Genomic DNA, 19665 nt, shown 5'->3' with positions numbered 1-19665 from the left:
GCTGAAGCTTTTTCTGTTAACCAGTATTCAAGCAATTTTGCGTCTCAGCAGTAGCTCTAAGGGAGAATACTATCTTCTAACACTATTTGTATAATATTTTAATATATAAATAATCAAATAACAAAAAAAAATATTTAACATCTCAATGAACACAAAGCATTTAATGCTAGCAAGACGCTTGTAACAGAGAATAGCCATTTAAAATGCATATCCAATCATACTAAAAGTTGAACGTGAAGAAGAAACATCTTACTTATCACCACATTTTCAAACAAGAAAACTTTTTGCATAACTGGGTATTGTTTATACTGCATTATTTAGTACTGCTGACAATCATTTGAGGATTTTATAATCACATTTTTATTTGAGAGGCAAGACTCAAGAGTGGAGTTCTCAGTAAAATCACTTAAAAACAAATACAATTTTTACCTATCAGCAAAATAAATTTTACCAAAACATATTTGTAAAATATAGGATTCTCAACATGCCATTTAACAAATTATATTTTGTTAAGTAAAACTTCTGTTATTGATTCTACGAGTTTATTAAAAGCATTTCCATGTGGGACAAACCCCTTGAACGTTTAGGGACTATGTTCCATCAGTTTAAACAAAAAGCACTTAATGTTTTGTAATTGTTTGATTAATATTTATAAACATTCTTTGAAATATCCTTGAAGGGGAAAAAATAGGTAATTCAAACGGGATAATTTATACAAAAATAGATAATTTCAGAATAAAGAATATATATATAACCACGAATGTATGTTATACCAATATGTGGTTCGGAAATATTTTACTGGCAACCAAGCAGCAAGAAAGTTATATATATTTTTTAATATGAATAAATAAACCTTTATCATATGATCTAGTGGTGTGTTTAGGCTATTTTTATAGTTTAAATACCCTTTTAATTCTTATTGTAACAGGAGGATAAAATAAGGACTTAGTTTTCACTACTCAATTCCATAATCAAGTCAATCAAAATTCATTTATATCCAATCACCAATGTTTATGTTTTATTACAGTTTGAATTACAATTATTCTTTTTCAATATTGAAATTATCATACGTTATTTAATCAAATTTCATTATATAAAATTAATAACTTTTCATGATATAAAATTAATAACTTAAAGAATATTTAATAATTAATATTAGCTGTTAGTGCAAGTAGCTGGATTGACAAGCAGTTTTATAACCAAATGAGAAAACTCTTAAACAAACCAACAATGAACAGTTTTGAAAACAACTTGAACACATGTGTGACTATTAAGATCAGACAAAGAATGAAAAAAATTAGATTCAGAAGGCAGCCAATATCCTACACCATTATTAATATTCATGGAGAAAAGTTAAAACTCAAATTAATCAACACAATTATATTATTTACTTATTAAATGGTTCCAAGAAGATAACCACATGAACTGTATTTGATTATTTCTTAATTTTTTTTGTGAATATAATATTAGTATGATATTTCCATTATTTTTCAGTCAACTTGACCTCCTCATGCAAAGTAAATTTATTCAGGAAAATATACAGTCCACTTCTTTCCAAAAACAAAAACTGTTTTCTCCTTATCTATTTTAGCAAATAAATTTATTTCAAGAATCAAACTATCAAAGTGTCATGTCAAAATTATATATAATAAAACTAAATGTTCCATTAGCACTTTATTGTATGTTGCAGTGATTTGTGATTGCCAAAATGTCAGATTTTCTTGGATTAGAGGTTAGGATGGGATTTTCAATTTATTATATAAGTACATGTTTCAACTCTTTTATCAATCCATATCCTAACCCTCAAATCCTAGGAAACTAGAGGAAGCGAATCAGCTACTAGACTGTGTTACATTGCAGTCCAATGACTAAATTCTAATTAGACCGAGAGATGGGGGATTAGATAATACCTTACATTTAATTAACCTAACAAATCTCAAATTTTGTTTTTGAAAATTAATTTTATTTTACGTGGCTTTGGACATAGTTGTTTTCCATGTGATACCAAAGTAACGTACAATTTTATCTATACATTTACCATCGAGGTATACACGTTCTTGTAATCTATGGTTTACACATAGTAAACAAATCCCCCGCAGCCACTAGCGCTCTAGTTTATTCCCCCGCCACCAGGTAGCACTGTGTGGACTCGCCGTCTGCAACCTCTGCACGTCATCCGGGACTATTGATTCCCGGTATTTGGTAGGGGATGGGGAGTGGTAAGGGGGTTACGCGGAGTTTCCACGTTTTACCGTAAACTCTACACATAACCGTCTTGAAAATCTATATGCAACTCAAACCAAAAACCATGAGCCACCCTGACATATTGTTATTGATGAAAATCTCCCAGGGGCTAATCTACGAGTTTTCTGGGTATATAGGGCATCAAGGTCGATGATTTTTCACGCCGCCTCGTCTGGGTACGGTGTGACGTCAGAGCCCCCCTTGCCCCCCAGTTACAAAATGGCGGGCCACATGTGTGCGGTTGCGAGACAGTCCCCAGCTGGATCTTACCGTGTTATAATCACGCATTAGTTCATTCCTTTCCGATTTTTGAGTGTTAGCTTGTACATATCTAGTGATATATTCTACGCGCGCGGTCCAACCTTTCCTTGTGCCATAGTGAAGTGTCTTTTTTATAGACGATTTCCGTTTGTTTTATTTACAAAAGTGATAGTGTTGAGTAGTTAATTCGTTAGATTTTCTAAAGTTCTGATTATGATTCGATCGTTTACGAAGGGCTACATTTAACTAAGAGTCACTGGTAAGAGGATAGTGTGGAGAGAATGTTTTGGGATTTTTAGGTTAGGTTGGGTTGTTGCCCTTAGTTCATTTATAGACTTAGGATACTGTATATTGAATTTATAATAATGATATATTCAAGTATAATGTTTTTGCAACAACGTCAATTCCATACAACTAGAAAAACTTGCATTCGTCATGAATACACCACATTCAGCTTTACAAAATAAGCAGATTCCTGCAATCATATAGTCATAAGAGTTATATAAAAATGTGTAAAGTATAATAATCTATTTATTATGTCGTTTTTTCATTCCTTTTTGAATCATCCTTTTTACTTAAACTTAGTATACCATTTATCATACAAAATTAACATCATCTCATTTTTTTATCCAGTTAACTGTTGTGAAATTAGATTACATATATTAGACATTTTCCCAGTATCTTTTAATAACCCTGCAATTGCAACATTTATACACAAATCTTAGAAATTTCATGAGTAATTGCATTCATAATAAATGCTGTAACATTGAAAAAGTTAATTATTTTTTAGGTTATTCACTCAATCCAAATTAGATTATTTAACGGTTTAATGTTCGAATAGCACTCGTTTGTCAGTGTAGTTTGTCGTACTCGTAGTAGGCGGTGCATTATACTGTACTCGGTGTACAATGTAGTCTCAGCCCAGCTGTAGCACCTAACCTCTTCGTTCACTCTGCCCTGGCTAGGTCGATATCGGGCAAACACTGATTGCATGTCGCTTATCCACTCCCATGCATAATTTCTGTGACAAAACCTAAATGCAAAGTTCCATTTTAATAACATACTTTGACTTTTACATGCGAAAGTTGACCTCAGCTCGACTAGGTCTTTATCTTTCATTGTTGTGGTCAGAATTAGAATTCTCAGAAAATTAAATTTGCCTATATACATTTTATTTGTACGATTTAAAATTTGTCCATGTTACGTTGAAATACACTTTAATATTAAATTGTTGACACTTATTATATTGGAAATATGTGTTTAAAATGGCGTATAATCTTCTCTCAAACTAGCGAGAAGATTTTGATGTATAAGTTTTTAAGATTAATCGTAAAAAAACATTTTATATATTTATTATTTGTATAAAGACTATATATCTTACATTTGGAGTATGCATCTTTAGGGGTTGTTGTGCCACTAATTTTACTAATAAGAAAGCTCATGATTATTGATCAAGCCTCAGTGAATGGTGATTTAATCATACTTTTCATAGAAAAATGAAAAAAAATATGTATTGAGTATAAATTAAATATTCAGCTACAAAATAGATTAACAACCACTTTGGTTGAACGTGGTAGAAAATAACTAAGTATGAGGAAAATGTTTTTTAAATTTCCCATAAGTAGAAAGCTGAAAAATCGAAACTTTAATGGACGGTATTTATTTTTATTAAAGTTCCACATATTCCCTCTTATCAACGGCTCGTAGTTAAATGTATTTTGTTTTTGTTATAGTTGATTTAATAGTCTGTGATATTTGTGCTACTTGTATACTGTGAATTTATTTTATACTTCCAACCTACAGCGGACAAGATCATGTCGCTTCTAAGTGTAACAGGTTAGTAATTTATTTTTGTTAATATTACTATCATAATCACCATCAACTACTATCACCAACACTATTCTGATCCCCAACCACTACCACGCTACCACCACTTCTCTAAATAACCTCCACGGTCATCTTAATAATAATCATAATCTTAATCTTAATCATAACTATCGCCGTATAAACACACAAAAAACATTATCATCTTTATCGACATTGTTACCATCCCAATCGCTACCATAATATTCTTTTTGTTTACTACTACCTTAATCATCATCATCAAAAAAACATTCCCACTAACACCGTCATATCAATATACCACAATCCTCACCCTCATTGTCATTAAAATCACCGTAATGACCATTATCAGCATTATTATATCCATCAACAAAAGCGTCATTACTATCGAAGCAACTATTTGATTGTTTACAGCTTACACTAATAAGTGCTGAGAAAACTTACTTAAGTCAACTTTGGTAACCAAGTCAATAAGTCAGTGAGAAGGTTTTTGGTGATAAAAATGATATTGCCGCATATTTGTTATGTTCTGAGTATTTGTAACAAGAACCGTATCGTGAAAGAATTGCAATAGTTTTAGTGTAAGTTAAGAAAAAAATTATTTAACTGTCGCGCAATAGGTTGTCGGAATAACGTGTGGCGTGACCATTGAATCAGATGGTACATGATTACTTTGCAAACTGATAAGTGTTTACAGAATTAACATAATTGTAGAACCAAAGAAAGATTAAAATGGAACAAGAGTGGTTCAATAGATTCAAAAAATCTACAAAAAGAAAGAAAAAAACATTAAACCATTTCAACGAAGAGATATATGAGCTTGATATAAAGTACATTTATTGGGCTACTAATGACACCTTGATTATGACAATATCAGTTGGGTACTAACGTTTATATGACACATTAATACTGGAATTCGCTCTTAAAATATTTTTTTTTATTTTCGTTATTTTATTGACTAAATAATAAAAGCATCGGATTAAATTCAATTGTTTTGTTTTGTTCGGGTAACTATCATAGTTATTATTTACTGAGCCCATGATAGCACGTTTCTCTAGGGGTATTCAAATTCCAAACAAAGGCATAATTTTAGATTTAAAAATAAATAAATGACTTTATACTAAATTAACTTATAGATATCGCACTTTATAAATATTAAATTTAGGCCCTGTTTAAAACAAAGAGTTTGATTTGCCATAGTAATTTTCATTGGTGTCTGAAGACAGGTTGAGTTTGACTGTATGAAACAATTCAGTAATGAAGTGTTGTTTATTATAACAGAGACATCTTTAAAAATGTTCAATAGTTTGGAAGCTGTCTAGTTGTAATTTTGATCAATCATATAAATTGTTAATATCGTTGAAGTGCATATTATCGTCCGTAGCATTATTTTAAGAATTTTAAACCCGTTATGAAAAAACTTTACATACTTTTGGTATTACAAACACATACATAACGAATGTCTGGTGTCCTATATATAGCAAATGATTCATTCACTCCAAGGCATAATTAATTTTCCCCCTGAATCAGAACAGGATTGCTTTGCAGGTATAACAGAGTAATATAACATAGGCCTTAGGAGGGCAGTAAGGGAGGGGGAAGAGATGGTTAGGGTAGCATGAGTCAAGCAGCACTGATGTCTTAAGGGTGGGCTCTACCTCAGCTCGGAAATCTCAGAACGATGTTCGAAGTGTCCGCCAGACTGCGCCGTGTCGGTTCAACCCAGTTGGAGGGGAAGGGGTGGGAGGAGCTAGGAGGTTCGCGAGTTGACTGCCGCTCCCCGCTAGGCAGTGGCCAGTGCAGTGCCCTGCGGAGCTCCCGACGCACACACGCGCAAGCGCAACCTGGTTGTTATTTGCGCGTCCGCATATCTTTTGCTTCTGCTCAAACCTCCATCATGCCCTGCCACCGACACTCACTGGCAGCAACGTGACGTTCGCTATCGCTCCCATAAGCTTATACAGTAAAAAGTAAAACATTCCTAAATATTGAGTCTTGTTTGTCATTATTGAATAAAAATAAAATACTTTAGTTATACTTTGTAAAGTATCACTACATTAAATTATAGTAATCTTAAGTTTTTTTTTAATCAACTGTTATAATTATTTATTTTCTTTTGTTGATGTTTAAGATTTTCATTATTATTTAACTCTATTCCATCTGTAGCTACACCGTAATGGGCACAGAATCAGTCGGTATCTCACAAAAAAATTGAAAAAAGTGTTGTTAAACATTACCATGTTATTCTTATGGAGAAAATTAAAACCGTTTTAATTTACTTGTTTATGGATACACTGTATGTTGATAAAATTTGGCAAATTCATTAATTTCAGTATACTGACGTATGGTCAAGAAACACTTTTTACCTTCCCCGTAGCAGCACACCTAAGCACTCGTTAAATCTAATGTTATTTAAATAGGAATAAGTTTGTTTTATTTCTGGAAGTATCTATCTATAATATTAAAACGAAACAGTGTTTTTTTATTTCACGATTCTGAATCAACCACTCGACGGATTTTAATGTTTTTTGTGTTGAAAGAAAGATAATTTTGAGAACTAGGGAATGTCGAAGCCATCATTTTAGTTTAGGGTCCCAGTTTTTTAGAAATTAAGTTTTAATTTTTAAAAAGTCTAGCAGCCGACGCTAAGATTCTAAACTAGCTTTTGGCATAAAATAATTTGCTTAACATAACAGCTGTAAACATTCAGCTTTTGTGTCACAAATTCAGCATTTGGATAAAAACATGGATAAAAATGTAAAGACATACTGAGGGTTGACTTATTTATACTATGTGTAATGCTAATCATTGATACGTTCAATTCTTTTGTAAGAGGATGACAGATTAATTTAATATACATAGTAAAATACTAGGATGTTCAAATTATTTTTTAAAGCAATCTTTGTAATATTCGATTTGTTTTAGAGCAATATAATTTGTTTTAACTAACAGCTGGTTAAATAAGAATGCCCTATTAGAACTATGAGGTTATTTACTCTGATTTTGTCATTGATTATTAGAAATAGGTAAGATTAGTGGACCACCGAGAAAAGTAACACCATCGATGTGTACAAGTCGAGGATCTGTACACGAGTTAAATGAAAAAGATTTGCAACTTATTTTACTGCTCATCTTTTTTGGAAAGGGTAGGAAAATCACAATTTTTACATGTTTTAATTCGTCTTGGCAGCTTTTTGTTTACAATCAATGTTTTTGAATGCTTGAACTTTGTTTGGATTAGGCCCGGAAATATTGATGTCATAAAGATGGAGATCAAGAATCCTCAGGAATACGATTTTAAATTACCACCACAACCTCAGACGGGTGTTATCCAAAGATATACAGATGAATGCCATAAATTGAACACAACGTCATCATTGACCTAGGATACTGCAATTAGACTAAACATCCTTTTATGAAATCTAAAAAAGTTGTTTGGCGTGTGTTTAGTTGTGGTTACATTTGGAGGCGCTGAATTTTTTATAGTTTAAATAAATGAATATGGGGAATTACGATGTACATTGATTCAATGAGGGTGGTATAATTATCAAGGATATTGGAACTGATAACGGGATAGATAATAAACATAGACAATTAATTACGTCACTAGCTGTACTAGCGTTTTTACTTTTTAAATTCCTTCAACATGTGACCAGTTCTTTTGTTCAAATGAATATTCTTTTTTTTGACTCAGCTGTTTACAAAACAAACTAATATGTTGTTGTGTTTACTTTTCGTTGTTTAAACTTATTTATTTAGCAATTGGTGCATTGAAATTGACATAAAGGATGTGTGTGGACGAATCGTTTAATGATGTCAGGACACCAACGTTATAATTATGTGTACTGTGAATTTTATTGGATGTTTTCGTTTTATTTTAGGGAGTTTCAACTCAGACCTACTGGAAATTGTGTATAGTATGAGTAATTGTATTGTGGTAATATTGATTATGGAAGAGGTAGGTATGCGATGGAAGGTGATATCATTAACTAGGCCTATACACTTCTCAATTGATAATTACTCATTCTACTGTAGGCTGCAATAAAAATTTTCTTTATTCGTGTAAACTAGCTGTTCTGAATTATAGGCCTAAACCGTTTTAACTGACTACTCCCGTACGTAGGACGGGCTTACACCTCGTTTTAGTAAAAATACTTTAATCATACAAGTTGAAATTTGCTTTGTGAATAGTTTTGCTGCGACAGGGTATTTTATTTGTAGACCCGAGTTATGACTTGTAGTGGTTTTTAACTTGAAGTTGAATGGCTGAGTGGTCAATAGTCTAGCTAGAACATTTGAGGTATCAGATTCAAGTCCCCAACTTGGAGGGGTTAATTACAAAAATTTAAAAATGCTGTTTTAATAAAACAGTACTATTGAGTACTGGCATAGACTAATCAACACGTATGTTTTATCTATGGTACTGGTTTTCTAAAAAAAACTCTTTATTATGGTTGTTATTAGAACAATCTCATACCCGACGATAATAAACAAACTTATATTTTGGTAAAGTTTTAAAGCTGAATCTGTGCAAGCAAGTTGCGTTGGCTGAGTATAACTGTTTACAAAGAGGACAGTATACTCATCTATTTACTTATTTAATACGCAAGCAGGTTTTTTGTGACAATTACTCCTCCGAAACTACTGAACCGATTTACATGTTTCTGGTGTCATTGGAAAGAGCCTAACGTGAAGTTGTGCAGGAAACTTTCTTTTTAGGGAAATAATTAGAGAGTGAGGCCCTGGTACCCTTTAAAGTTTTGTATTTCTCCATAAGATTAGCATGGGAAACAAAAAATTTTTATAAAACTCCAGCTGTTGTCAGAAATTAAAAATGAGAAGAAAAACCTATGTAAATTGTAAACCGTCAATAATTTTGCTAATTTAATAGTATGAAATGAAATATTCACTATTTGAATTTGGGTTTGCATAAATATTACAATGGAAAAAAGCGAGAGAGCTGATTTACATTACTCCTGATATACTGAAAAAGAAAAATGAGTTAACAACACTGTGCTGCATTTCTTAGTAATCATTGAACGAGCCGATTTTCAACTATGGAAACATAGGAAAGTTATATAACACCACCAAGGTGAAGAAATAGAAATATTGTTAAGAAGAAACAAGATCAGCTTTTGAAAAGTGATAAGATATTTATAAGAAATGTTGATTCTATCGATCTCTTATGTACATCTTAAAAAATGTTATAATCTTTGAGTAGAATCTTTTAAAGTAATCAGAAATTATGACTGTTATTTGTATTAAAATAACGCCTGTATATATAGCAATTGCTCGAATTCGAGCAGCAGGGACACTAGTATGCGTAAAAACGGCGACGACGCAAAGATAGAATAGAATCAACCGAGAGGAGGGGAAATATCGATCGATGGCTGTGGTGGGAGAGCCGACGACAGGTTGAGCCGTTGGCCGCATGGCCGCGCCACTGCACGGCGCCTTGAAAAGCGCTTGCAAGCCTTTCGAGTCTGCGTGATTACATAGTTATCATTCAACTTTTTAGTAAACTAATTCCAGGTTCTTGTTTTTAAGAATCTATTGCACGTCTCCCGTTTTTTATTTTTTCTCTAAAAATTATTTTTATGTATTAAAACTCATGATAAAGAACGCCTCTTTTAACATTTTTCACCAACCTTTGAGCCCAAAATTTTATAAATTATCAAAATTTAAAAAAACGGGAAACCTACAAAAACATTTGACGGAAAATATGACACCAAGATCTTTTAAATCGGTTCACAATTGGGGCTACAATCAGGAAGAACTAAAACCCTTACATTTGCGCGCGCCAGACGGGTAGAGCGCACCCTTAAAGGTATCTGAAAGGCTTCGTCGCGTTTATACTACCCACCAAAACTGCATTCTTCTACAACTATACCCTTAGTATTACATGTTGCAGCTTGATTCGTTTTAGAACTAGGCATAAATTACAAAATCAATGTTGCCAACTTAATGTCGAAACATAGTCCACTATAAGTGGCTGTCAGGCTTAACCGGAAAAATATAGTTACCAGGTGAAAAAAAGGTTGAACCGTCAATAACTAGTTTTTTTTCATGTTGAAGCATCTTTTGAGTTTAGACATTTACTTGCACGTTCAAGCTTTAAGGGATTTGAGAGTATCCTATGCTTCAATAGTTCTTTCTAATGCAGGGGCATAAGTAGGGGCTGTTTAAATAAGGGCCTGGTATTTTTCACTTAAGTATTTTACATCTGTAGTGTGCTATGAAACTTATTGTATTATATTATATTATTATATTATCACGGTGGACGTATTAAATTTTAGTCCGTATAATCTCTTAGTTTACTATTGTAAAATATTTCCGTATTAGAAGTACTGTTGGCAAATTTGCCGCATCCCTATGTATTTTCTTACTTCTGAAATCATTGGCTCGATCATTTCTGATTTTGCAATCACTGTTTTTAATTGGATTTTTACAATTTAGGCCTCAGACATTCGTGTTTATCTTTTATAACTCTCAAGCGATTTACCTCCCACATTGAACCTCAACAGGAAACCCCAAACTTTATACTGTTGGACTAGTTACAAAAATTTAGCAATCGCACATGAGGAGATAAAATATTTCCGCTAGTGGTAAAGGAAGCGGTTAATTCAGTGGTCTGGGATACAACAGTCCGCAGCACTTAGAAAGCTATATCGCTTTTAGGCCTGTATACGCTGTATATACTCGTCATCAGCATTTTTTCATTTTACCTTACACGACAGTGGTTTCAGATAGTCAACTAAACTGGGGGCTTAAACCTTTGCCTATATCATATCATGCGTTGAACTAAATATAGAAAATTGACACGTTCCAGCCTGATTTTTGAAAACTTAAATATTTAGGGCTATCCCTACCAAAATTTTCTAAATTAAGAACGATCTTCTCTCGTACTTACTAACGGGGTTTGTTCACAGCTCAACAATTTATTTAAGAAAACTCAATTTCACAACGTCTTCTAGGAACATATGTTTTGTTCAATTTTATCGCCCGTGTTGCCGAATAACGTTTTAATTTTAACAAGGTTTGTGCAAATAATATTAACTTATCGGTGTATAAAATAAACGTCAAGCATAGAGGTACACAAAGTAGTAGTCAATTAAGCAGAGTAAACATACTGCCTTTTCTTTCTAACCATTGAGACCAATAAATATTTTACTAGATTTTACCATCTCAAAATTTTTGCGCCCTAGGTAATGTATAGGGATGGCAATATGCCTCTGGTGATTCCAGTAAATTTTAGCAAATCTAATAAAGTGTTGGAGAGAACGACAGAAGGAAAAACAACTATTTGTTTAAAAGTGAATTTAAATATTTAAAAATCAAACCTACTGCTATCAATGCAGTACATATATAATATCTATTTACTTATTTCATTATTTACATTACCTATTGTATTCCACTATTTTACATTTGTTATAAAGTTTATAAGGTATCAATACAAATAGCATTTGATCATACAAAATATTTGGGACAAATCGTTGTGTGAAGCAGTAGTACAAGATAGGAGCAGATATCTGACATCGTCTTCAGCAATGCGATGAAAATGCCATCGTCGGTTCGTACGAAGGTGCCGTCACTAATGACATTGCTTGGTTATTTTTAAATTAAGATTGGATTTCAAGTAGATTTATATGATAGTTATTGTACAAATTTTACCAGTCATCGAAGAATTGTTTTTTCCCTAATAGATTGGAATGCCTGAAACTACAAGTTGAAAAAAATATCAGTGAAAGGCTGTGGTCATTTTATAGCATTTTTTGGCGAGTGTTGTTTTATATTAAAAATGTATGATAATCAATAAGCTAAAAACAGTTTAAATTCCTTAGAATAATTAATGATAGTACGAAAAAATAACCAGTATCAAAATATATTTAGCAAAGAAGAAAAAAAGGGATTGAGAAATATCTTCAAAACAATAAAAACGTTAAACTGCAATAAAAAAACGAAACTCGTTATAAATGGTGTAACGACAATTGCATTATCTTTTAACCAGCATTTTACTTTTTTAATTGCATGTGTAAAATGAAAACTGACCAATAAAACATCGGAGATACGTTTACACTAATAACTGGGTTCACACATTTTAACGGCTTTAAATTAAGATTAGTTTTAAGTCTTTAACAAAGGTAACTAGATAATGTCATATTTGTACATGTATTTAATTTATATAAAAAATCAGGTACCTTGGTTTCATTGTCATAAATGTGTATCTTATCTACACACTGGACTTTAAATTATAACTCTTGGCATCTCGTCAGTATTAACTTTGGGTTTTCACTTTATCGTGGTATAATCTTGCACGCACAGCAGGCCAATGAAAGCCAGTCTTTTAATCACAGTAAAAAATAGATTAATAACTTGCCTCCTATGGTGTTATTTTACACGCAATTTCTTTGTATTATCGCTGAACTGGCTGTGTTATTTATGAAAAGCGAAATGGTTGTCCATGACTTCCACAGCTATTTGGCTACTAATTACTTACCTAATCTACTCCATGCCAGTAAAACTGATAATTTTAGTCAAGTTAACAGATGCATAAGACTGGGAAATTGAATAGTCTCTATCCTAAATTCTGAGGATAACTTTAAAACACGTAATTTCAGAAGTAGTTTTTTTTTACTAGAACCTGTAAGGACCACAAGAACAGATTTAGCTGGACAATATTAAAACAAAGTATTTTTTTCAATATTTATCTTATTTTGTGGTTATAATAATGAATAACAATCATTTACGTTGATGGTCTAAGTCATTAATTGTTTTCAAATGCTGGAATTTTGAATGGATGACAAACAGATGGTGTAATATGTTATTTCGATTATGCTCAAAGAGTATGATGATAAAATTATCAACTGTGGTCGGAAATTATTCTTGAAGCACACAATAGTAGAATTTCACTTAAAGATTAGAGAGTTGTCCTGTTCTTACCAAAGATGCAGGCCCAATAAAGATTTACGACAATACTTTGTTCTAAAATCACAATTGCAAAAAGTGTTAGATATTATTTGTGTGTACACCTTACTTCCAACTTCAATTAATAACCAAAAAGGAGAATAGTAAAGTTCAATAGTTCATGACTGTAAATCAAACTATTCACTGTTGGCCCTTTCTTAATTTGAAACAGTTATCAATAACATATCGATTTGTAATTTGTCTGCCTTCAATGAAATTAGTTAGGTATTGAACCACAATGTAAAGTAGCTCCTAGGATAGTTTCTTTTGATCCCCGATAAAGCTCATATGACCTCAAAGATACCTACCATTTTATTGGTTTTAATGAGAGTCAAAACCATTATTGTTGATGGTATATTGAATTAGTCCAAAGAAACCATGTAGAGTTATATAAATACAAACTCATATGAAGCTTTTATATTAATGATGGAGTGATTCAAACACTTTTAGGAGAGGACAAACATGTTCGTCACACCACAGACCAGACTTGTTGGCGCCGTGCTGACGCATCAAGCACATAACTGGAGTTGGGGTCTCGAATAACTTATGTTTTACTATGTTATTTTCCAGATTGGTAAAGTTATTTTTAGTCGGAAATACAATTGTAATTCCATTTACTATATCGCAGCTGTTTTTTTGTTTTTTTTTTTTGTTACAGGAGTAGTTATAATGCTCGCACGACAATAAAAATGTTTTCAGTTAAAACCAAAGAAAAATATGACTTTTTGAGATTATCATTTATCAGAGTATATCAACTAATTTACATTTAAGCCATGTAGTAACAGTATGGATTCTAAGTATGATGCAATACGGGTTCTAGTGAAAACTGTTAAAAACTACGTTTCTTTAAAGAAGACGTAACGGCCTTTCAATTTAATCTTTAATCTTATAATTGTATTTTGGTGGATTTTTTAGGAAACTATTGTGTCCCAAACCATAGTTCAACTCCAAATTTAACCTACTATCTCATTCAATGATGAGGTAAAAAAATTATGAACTTATATTAATATAGCCATAGCATTCCTAATTAAAGCCATATTAGTTAGTTATTTTATTGTTGTAGTTTATACTTAAGTATTTTTGTGTCATTGTTGACACTTAAATCATGCATATAAAAGGTTTAACCCCTGCAAACGATAAATGTATTTATGAAACACCCTTAAGTATAAAATATAGTATATTTATTATAAAATATAAATAAAACCAGACAAGACTCCACGAGCCAATAACGTAGTCCATACAGTGTCCCTATTTGTCTGGCTGTATGGCCAACCACTGATTAAAATGCATCCATCTTCTTTGAAACCAATTGTCTTGAAAACGACTCTCATTGATCTGCAGTGAAATGAGTACAAAACTAAAATCAATACTAAAATAGGAATTTATGAATGTGTATTTAATACGAATTAAAAAATTTACTATTAGGAAAAAATATATTTATAATTAGCACTAGCAATGTATAAGCATTGATTTCATTAATCTCTGGCATCTTCTGGGAATGCAGAGTTAAAGCAGTCTGACGAAATGCACTCTCAGAAAATATCCTCAGGTTCTTTTTTTTACATTCGTCTTTGGTAATCGCTTGCAAACTAGATGACCCAAACCAAGTTATAAATATGCCGAAGAATGTTTTTAAATGAAGAGGGGTCCCTAATTAAAACAGCTTTAAGCAATGTTTTAATTGACTTCATATAATACAGCTGTGGGGTATAATAATGAATAATAAATGGGGTAAGTTAGAAAGCGCACCTTTTAAGAAAACAAATAAATAGGTTTCACAGGCCAGATGAAATATTCTCTGCAATGAACAAACACTTCTTCTATTACGATTATTTTGACAATTTGAGAATATTTATTCTATAAAATATTTGGGGGGGGGGGTATTAAAAAAAGTACACTTTTTACCTCAATCACATTAAAAACTATTATTCCTGTTTTAGAGTTTTGAAACTATACTAATGTGGAAACTATAATGTGTGCGAGGGAACAGAAAATTAACAGTGATGTGCTAATAGGAAACTGCACTGATAATGTGAATTGTATTTCGTATTTTAAGTTGTTTAAAATTGTATTTGTACACTAATCTCAACCTTTACCCACTGTGAGTGTGGTAATTTACTCTCATGAATTGCTTAATATATTTTACAAATATGTCCGAAACAATAAACGATTGAACCCAAGAAGGGTTGTAGTTTAATCTATCATTTACATTAGCTTGACAATGTTATTTAATTTAATGTTATCATTCTTTCAGGTTATCAACTTCATTTCAGTAATGACGTTCGATTTAAGATATGCTAGATAAGGGATGAACATTTAACTCTCCATGCCGTCATAACAATTACACAACATGAAAACAACTAATTTTTAGAGTTTTAAAATACAGTTTAGCATTCTATGCATACGTTTATACATGTTGCATACAAAGTTGTGCATGACAGTGCGTGATTATGGCTAATTCGGTAGTATCATTTTATTATTTGCAATAAACCATGATACAATCGACATCAGATTGTGCAAAAGGGGAGCAAAGAATGTGACAATTAGTCGAAGCCGATAAAACAGCATATGATTGACACCATCAGCTGATAGCTACTGGTTGTAAACTCACAACCACGCTACAACCCCAGTAGGGTGGGGGGGGATCTACCCCTCTCCAATCACAAGGGGTGGTGACGTAGCTCCTACCACTGGCTCTTGTATGAGAGTACTATTATGATATTGTTTGGAATATAATTACATATTTTGATTGAATTTCCTTCTCAGACTGAAGCAAACACGTCTCGGAGTTTGGAGCTCAAATTTAGCCATTCACGAGTATTATTTATATGATAGCTCGGTTGATCAGAGCACACCTCGCTTAGTTGTGTCCCCGTTGAGGATTTTCCTTCACGAAAAGCCATGAAAGAGAAAATTGTAATTCATAGTGTATTTTATATTTAATTGAGCATCTATCAATTAATTTATATTTACACAAATAATGTTATTGCAATAGCAAAAACGTTGCAATACCTTTTTTTATAAAACGGATCTACTACTTTCTGTTCTTGCATCAGTTATACAAGATCGCACCACTCATCCTACACTCATCCTTCACTCATATTTGGGTTAAAATACGCACATAGTGGCGTCCCCATCTTAAATAATTGATAATTGATAATTGAAAATTGATCTATGTATAAATTTCTGATTTTTTCATATTAGCCAACAAGTATAAGCCAGTTTATTTTGAAGATACAAGATCCTTCAGTAATTTTATATATAGCTAAAAGGTTTACTATATAATAAACAATAAGAAAGAAACATAAATATTTAGGTGTTTTATTTGACATATCCTTGATGTGGCATCCAACAGAAAATGTACTTATGTTCAATTAAAAAAATATATTATATATTAAGTCTGTTGTTAACTTCTTAAGCTTTTTGTTTATGCAATATATGTAAATATATGTTACTTGTTGATGCCATCCAAATACCTAAAATTGCTAATAAACTGGTGTTTTGTGCTTAAATTTGCACTGTCGAATGCATAGCATTGTCCTCTATTTATCATTATATGATAGTTAATTTTTCGTTGTTTAGTCATGTAACTTATTAGTAGGCTTAATTTTTATATTAATATTGACATGTATATTCGGAATTAACTTATTACATTCATTGATATTTTCTATGATTCTGCATTGTTGCTAGCTCATCTGAATAATGGATGTCTTATCCCCTCTAATAAGATTAAGGTACTATCACTGACAAACAAGATACAAATAATCTTATCTATTAAATGCCCTGAAAACGTAATTAGCATAACTCACTGCATTTTACATAAAAAAACGTCTTTGAACGTTAATGTAATGTTATGTATGTTAATGTGTAAGTGTCAAAATATTTGCTTACGTGTTTTCGGTTCAGAATCACGCGAAAGCGGTACAAGAATACTGTAGGGAATGTTTAACATGAACTATACCAATAGACTAAACTTATTCCTCCTTAATCACTCACATTGTTGACATGTTATCAACAATAGACTCCTTTTATTAGAGCAGGTGTCAGTAGAAGGGGAACGGATCACAGGGTGCTGAAGTGATAACAACCTCCAACTTACCTTCACGCTCAAACTGTCCCAGAAACACTTTATCAACTCATGTGGAAAATTATCCAGCGATATTTGCCGGCCCAATGGCGCCTGGTGGGAGCAGATTGCCGCGTGCTGGATTATTCCAGGAGCGTTGACTGGGCTCCTAAGGATCACTTTATCAGATCACTGAGCCTTCAGCGTGTCAAAGGAGCCAACAATAGGCCTTGACTGTTTTACGAGCGTTGAAGATAACACGGGAAAACCTACTTGGTTTGTTATATTTTTTCTGAGGGATGGATCTATTTTGCAAATACATTTTTCTCCTTGTGTGTTTTCCTCCAGAATTAGAGTCAATCAAATCCGAGAAAATACATTACCGGCAGCTTTATTTTATATTCATGCTTATTATATGAGTACAAAACTATTTTCAATGACTTTTAATCATTTAAAGATGAAACTATTTTTAATATTTTTGCCACTTAGGGAGTCACTTTTATTGCGTACGAATAATAAAAAGAGGAACGTAACCTATTATATTATTTGTAAAATATGTAAATTAAGAAACTGCTAACAGTTAAACGTAGTATCAAATTGGAAGTAGTTTAATAGTTTAGTAGTTTAATTGACTGGGTAGCCGAGTGGTTATAGTGCTCGCCTTCGAATCCATGCGAGATCGTTTTCAAACCCAGATGCCATTCGTCATTGGGCTATGAACTTATGATGATGTCTAAAAAAGGTTGACGTTAGGTAGTAACAAGACTAGGGTTTGGACTGTTCCCTTTCAAAAAGTGATAAATTTCACTGGCGTAAAAACATAACAAATTGTACAGTAGTAGTACAATAGTAGTGTGTGCGAAGCTAACTGTACCTAAGCACTTAAAAGTATACTAAAAAATCTATTCTGTTTTCAAACTTACCATAAAAAAATGTCATCAACCCTTAACAAAACATTTAAACCCTTCAAATATTCCTGTTTGCATTTAAAGTCACTAATATCACTAGCTCACTTTCTACAGATGTTTTCCTTGTCAACTGAAACAGGGTTAAAAGTTAAAACTATATGTTTGATAGAATAAAAGAGAGAATTGCCATGATGGCAGTGACAGAAAGTGTCAAACGTAATATGTGAGTGACATTTAACGGTACATTCATTCATCCATCCCCCTCCCCCAGCCAACGCTCCCAGCCACCCTCTCTCTCACTCTCTCTCTCTCTCTCTCCCCCTCCACTTAAACTGACAGAGACGGAATCACCGCCGATTTTCATTTAGCACGTTCATTTGCGGAATAATTGAAGAGTTTTCCTCCTAATTGAATTTTAAGGTTTCATGTTCACCTTAGTTTAACATGGTACAATTTATAGCATACTCATTATAACTACTTACAACAAGATCTCAAATATCGCAGTTAAGAATATCTCAAAAAATCTACAAAGAAAAGAAAGTGTACCATTTTAATGACAAATTTTAAATACTTCAATAGAAAAATACGCCTGGTTTATTTTATGTTTATTTTTTTTTTTACTGTAAAAAGTGTACAGTTATCGCATATAGGTTTTTTGAACATTTAAATCTGTGTGCATGTATCACCTTGGTTGTATTCCTGATATTTTAGGGATGTAGTTGATGCCTTAAAACATTGCATTTTTACTCATAACTTATATCATTGTTTAAAAAATATATAGAATATAATAGATTTAAATTAGGTAGTTACGATAACCAAAGATAAACTGGTAAAATTTAACAGAAATAATATTTCAATATTATTTCCCGTTGCACATTTTTATTATTTATTTACATTTTAAATAAATGTAATGTAGGCTTTTCTTCCTACGTAAATTTGATTTCGAAAGAACAAAATTATCCAACAAATTCCATAAACAACCAATGGTTAAATTATTTATTTTAAACTATTAACACATGAGCATAACTTTCGAAATTTCTAATGTGTCCACGTTACACATTCATGTTTCACGCTATTTTTATTTGTAAAAAAATATTGATGATATATATAAAAAGATTGTAGAGATTAGCAGTATCCGTTAAACATGTTTCAATATATTGTTTTTATAACCTGTAATTAAATTATGTTTTAAATGTAATTGCCGTAAAGAATTGAAAGTTCTGTTATATTTCTTAGTCTAGGAACAATACCATTGATTGCAGGGTGTGAACTATCATTTTCAATGAGTACAAATTAGGTTCTGTCCTGGTAATAAGTATAGTTTAAGTTCTTATTGCAATAATTAACTAATTACAACGCTTTAAATAATCTTCCTGCAAG

General features: G+C 32.2%; 1 protein-coding gene across 1 annotated transcript in view; it reads left to right on the top strand.

Annotated features, from left to right (window-relative positions):
• The first annotated feature begins 2495 nt into the window (after positions 1-2495).
• Positions 2496-19665, top strand: part of LOC129003720 (uncharacterized protein DDB_G0283357-like) — a 159320-nt gene continuing 142150 nt past the window's right edge. The window contains exons 1-2 of the mRNA XM_054432016.1: positions 2496-2764; positions 4239-4341. Coding sequence (XP_054287991.1) covers positions 4320-4341 — 22 coding nt within the window. The 5' untranslated portion in view covers positions 2496-2764; positions 4239-4319. The remainder of the gene's footprint in view (positions 2765-4238; positions 4342-19665) is intronic.

Source organism: Macrosteles quadrilineatus, unplaced genomic scaffold (genome assembly GCF_028750875.1).
Source record: "Macrosteles quadrilineatus isolate MER2022 unplaced genomic scaffold, UCM_ALF_1.0 Scaffold_9__3_contigs__length_116548681, whole genome shotgun sequence".
Lineage (NCBI taxonomy): Eukaryota > Metazoa > Arthropoda > Insecta > Hemiptera > Cicadellidae > Macrosteles > Macrosteles quadrilineatus.
This window is presented reverse-complemented; position numbering and strand designations above follow the sequence as displayed.